Below are 987 nucleotides of genomic sequence, written 5' to 3' on the forward strand. Positions count from 1 at the left end.
CGGAGAGGGGGGGGGGGCGATGGGAAGACGTGCAGATCAGTTTTCTTCTTACTCCATTGAGGGACACAGGAATTCAGATAGTCGGGTTATGTTGCCGCCTACAGGAGGACCAGAGACCGGGAAATGGAAGAATTCATGAGCCGCCACGTTCATCCCTTCTCTACCCGGCATGCTTGGTCCAAAGTGGAGGCCGCTCTCTGCGTATCCTCAGCCTGGCTATGGAGGCCGCTCTCTGCGTATCCTCAGCCTGGCTATGGAGGCCGCTCTCTGCGTATCCTCAGCCTGGCTATGGAGGCCGCTCTCTGCGTATCCTCAGCCTGGCTATGGAGGCCGCTCTCTGCGTATCCTCAGCCTGGCTATGGAGGCCGCTCTCTGCGTACAATGGTGGGGACGTGTTGGTGCCGTGCGGAGGAGGCGTCACCCCAATGGTGGGGACGTGTTGGAGTTTTTTTTGAGGTCTGTGTCTCCGTAATAGAGATGCTGCTCACTTCCTGCACCGGTGACCCCTGTTGCTGTGACAGGACATGACGGGACCCTTCTCCACCCTGCTACCAAAACGCAGTAGAAGTCTGAGCTGACGTGGACTTTCTAGAGTTCAGCACACGGAGCTCCTGGTGATGGACGGAACCTGCTGGAGATATCTAACCAGCGATGGAACAAAGCTGAGAATGAACCCCTAAAATCTCCTGGGGAACCGGCTACGTGACTGATCCCTGGTGAGCTCCCCCTGGCGGATGGTACCGGAACTGGCCTGACTGCCTCCTGAATTCTGCATTCATTTATCCCTCATGATTTATGTCTCTATATAATTGCGTGTTTTGTTCTCCTCCGACATATAATACGGGGCTTGTCCTGTGACGGGTTGGGTCTCGGCGCCCTCGCTCCCAGCTGTCGTTTTCTGCACAGTGATGTATAAGGGGGGAAGCAGGCTGCAGACCAAACAGTCTCCAGTTACATTTTGGGGTTTTGCTGGAAACAAGAAAGTGA

The 987-nt window shown here is 55.3% G+C and overlaps 1 protein-coding gene across 1 annotated transcript in view; it reads left to right on the forward strand.

Annotated features, from left to right (window-relative positions):
• Nucleotides 1–169: 169 nt before the first annotated feature.
• The window catches only part of LOC108803595 (prostaglandin F2 receptor negative regulator-like), a gene marked incomplete at its 3' end in the record, with an annotated part of 24,751 nt that continues 23,933 nt past the window's right edge, over nucleotides 170–987 (forward strand). Inside the window, exon 1 of the mRNA XM_018575425.1 lies at nucleotides 170–376. Within this exon, the coding sequence (XP_018430927.1) occupies nucleotides 170–376 (207 nt within the window). The remainder of the gene's footprint in view (nucleotides 377–987) is intronic.

Source organism: Nanorana parkeri, unplaced genomic scaffold (assembly GCF_000935625.1).
Source record: "Nanorana parkeri isolate BGI_ZX_2015 unplaced genomic scaffold, ASM93562v1 scaffold3911, whole genome shotgun sequence".
NCBI classification, from domain to species: Eukaryota; Metazoa; Chordata; class Amphibia; order Anura; family Dicroglossidae; genus Nanorana; species Nanorana parkeri.